The 1696-nt window shown below is 41.0% G+C and overlaps 1 protein-coding gene across 1 annotated transcript in view; it reads left to right on the forward strand.

Moving 5' to 3' along the window:
* The window catches only part of LOC101847539, a gene marked incomplete in the record, with an annotated part of 25009 nt that overhangs the window by 19692 nt on the left and 3621 nt on the right, over positions 1 to 1696 (forward strand). The window contains 1 exon segment of the mRNA XM_013085316.2: positions 654 to 712. Coding sequence (XP_012940770.1) covers positions 654 to 712 — 59 coding nt within the window.

The raw sequence follows: 1696 nt of genomic DNA on the forward strand, positions 1-1696 counted from the left end.
AGAGAGAGAGAGAGAGATAGGGAGCAAGAGAGAGAGAGAGTAATAGAGAATAGATAGATGGGTAGGTAGAGAGAGAAAGAGAGGGAGACAGAGAGACGGAGCGAGCTATCTTAGAACTTCTTGCAGTATGGGCTCAGAACGGTCAAAGCCTTTCTATAAAGTGCCCGATAGAATAGGCTAACACTAAGAAGGCCAGCTTAGCAGAGTTGTGCCCACCATTTCTGAACTTCAGATGACATTGAAGATTGCTCCAGTCGGGAATTGGATAGGAGATAACGAAAACACCACCCCTCATCATCACTCACCACCACCATCATATGTAAAATCATCATTACTCTCAAATCCTTGACATACATCTGCTACATTCCTTGAATCTCTATCTGTAACAATTACATGATATAATAATTATAATGTACTTAATTAAAAATATCACTACACTATCATACGCACCTTTTTCTAGTAATCATATAGCGTCAATATCATAGAAATGGGCAACGGACAAAAAAACCCCACTGTCTGAGGGGACCACCTGTTTCAGATAACCACTTTTCTCCAGGAATAGGGATGGTTGTCTCTTAGACAGATTCCACAACACGTAATCTGTTTGTTTTGTTTTTTACCTTGCTCATTATAATTTTTGTCTGTTTTTCCAGGACTAAGGGAAGACACTCGATGGTCTCTTCCAGGTGAACGGGGGCCGGAGGGAAGGAAGGTCAGCATTCTTGTTGATGTTATCTGTATGTGTGTGTGTGTGTGTGTGTGTGTGTGTGTGTGTGTGTGTGTGTGTGTGTGTGTGTGTGTCCTAGCCATCTCCCTCTCTCTCCTCTTCCTCGTATCTCTATCTCTCTTTCTCCCTCTCTTGCCCCTCTCTCACCGTCTCTGTATCTGTGTTTGTGTGTCCTCGCCATCCCCCCCCCCTCTCCCTCTACCTCTCAAACATTTCTCCATGACCGATAAGTACACTCTGCGTCAAATCTCCTTACAGTCCAACTGTCACATTCCGCACCAAATGTAACATTGATACACATACATCCTAGGTCAGGCTGCCCTTGCAGTAGGGATCACACAACCAAACGAAAATAGGCTTGTTACAGAGCTCCAATTTTTAACAATTATTGACATTCAGAGGGATGTAATGTGTCACCCAAATTGCTTGTTATTTGTCCATGGGCTGCTTTGGGAGGAGAGTTGTTTTAGTTTGGCTTAGTAATAATTTTACGGCAAATGCATAAAGGTCATATTATATGAGCGCGCAGAACTCAAGTTAGTTTTAACGTTAGTTTATAGCACGGCTTTGTCTTACTTTGCAAGTCAGAATAGTTGAAGTATCTTGAAATAATCGTAAAAATTCTGTTTTAATAGCAGCAAATGCATGTTTCAAATAACACTATATTTTACAGTTCACCGTTTAGACAAATGGCATTTATAAAATCGAGAATTCAGTTGGGATCAAGGATGGAAAACATTTGTTAAAAATTAATATATTGGAAACGTTTTCTTGGGGTCTGTCCGAAGTCCGGATGGACATTTTAATAGGATGTGCCTAATCGTAATACGAGCATCGTATTCGACACAGAGGGTTTTTTTAAACTCCCTGCATGGGTGTCTATGATGTGTCAATGGGATAATGTGGCGAATGAATATGACTATTGTGATATATCGTTATGTGCATTAGTAGCAACATAAGCACCCCCCC

This window comes from Aplysia californica, unplaced genomic scaffold (assembly GCF_000002075.1).
Source record: "Aplysia californica isolate F4 #8 unplaced genomic scaffold, AplCal3.0 scaffold00001, whole genome shotgun sequence".
NCBI lineage: Eukaryota > Metazoa > Mollusca > Gastropoda > Aplysiida > Aplysiidae > Aplysia > Aplysia californica.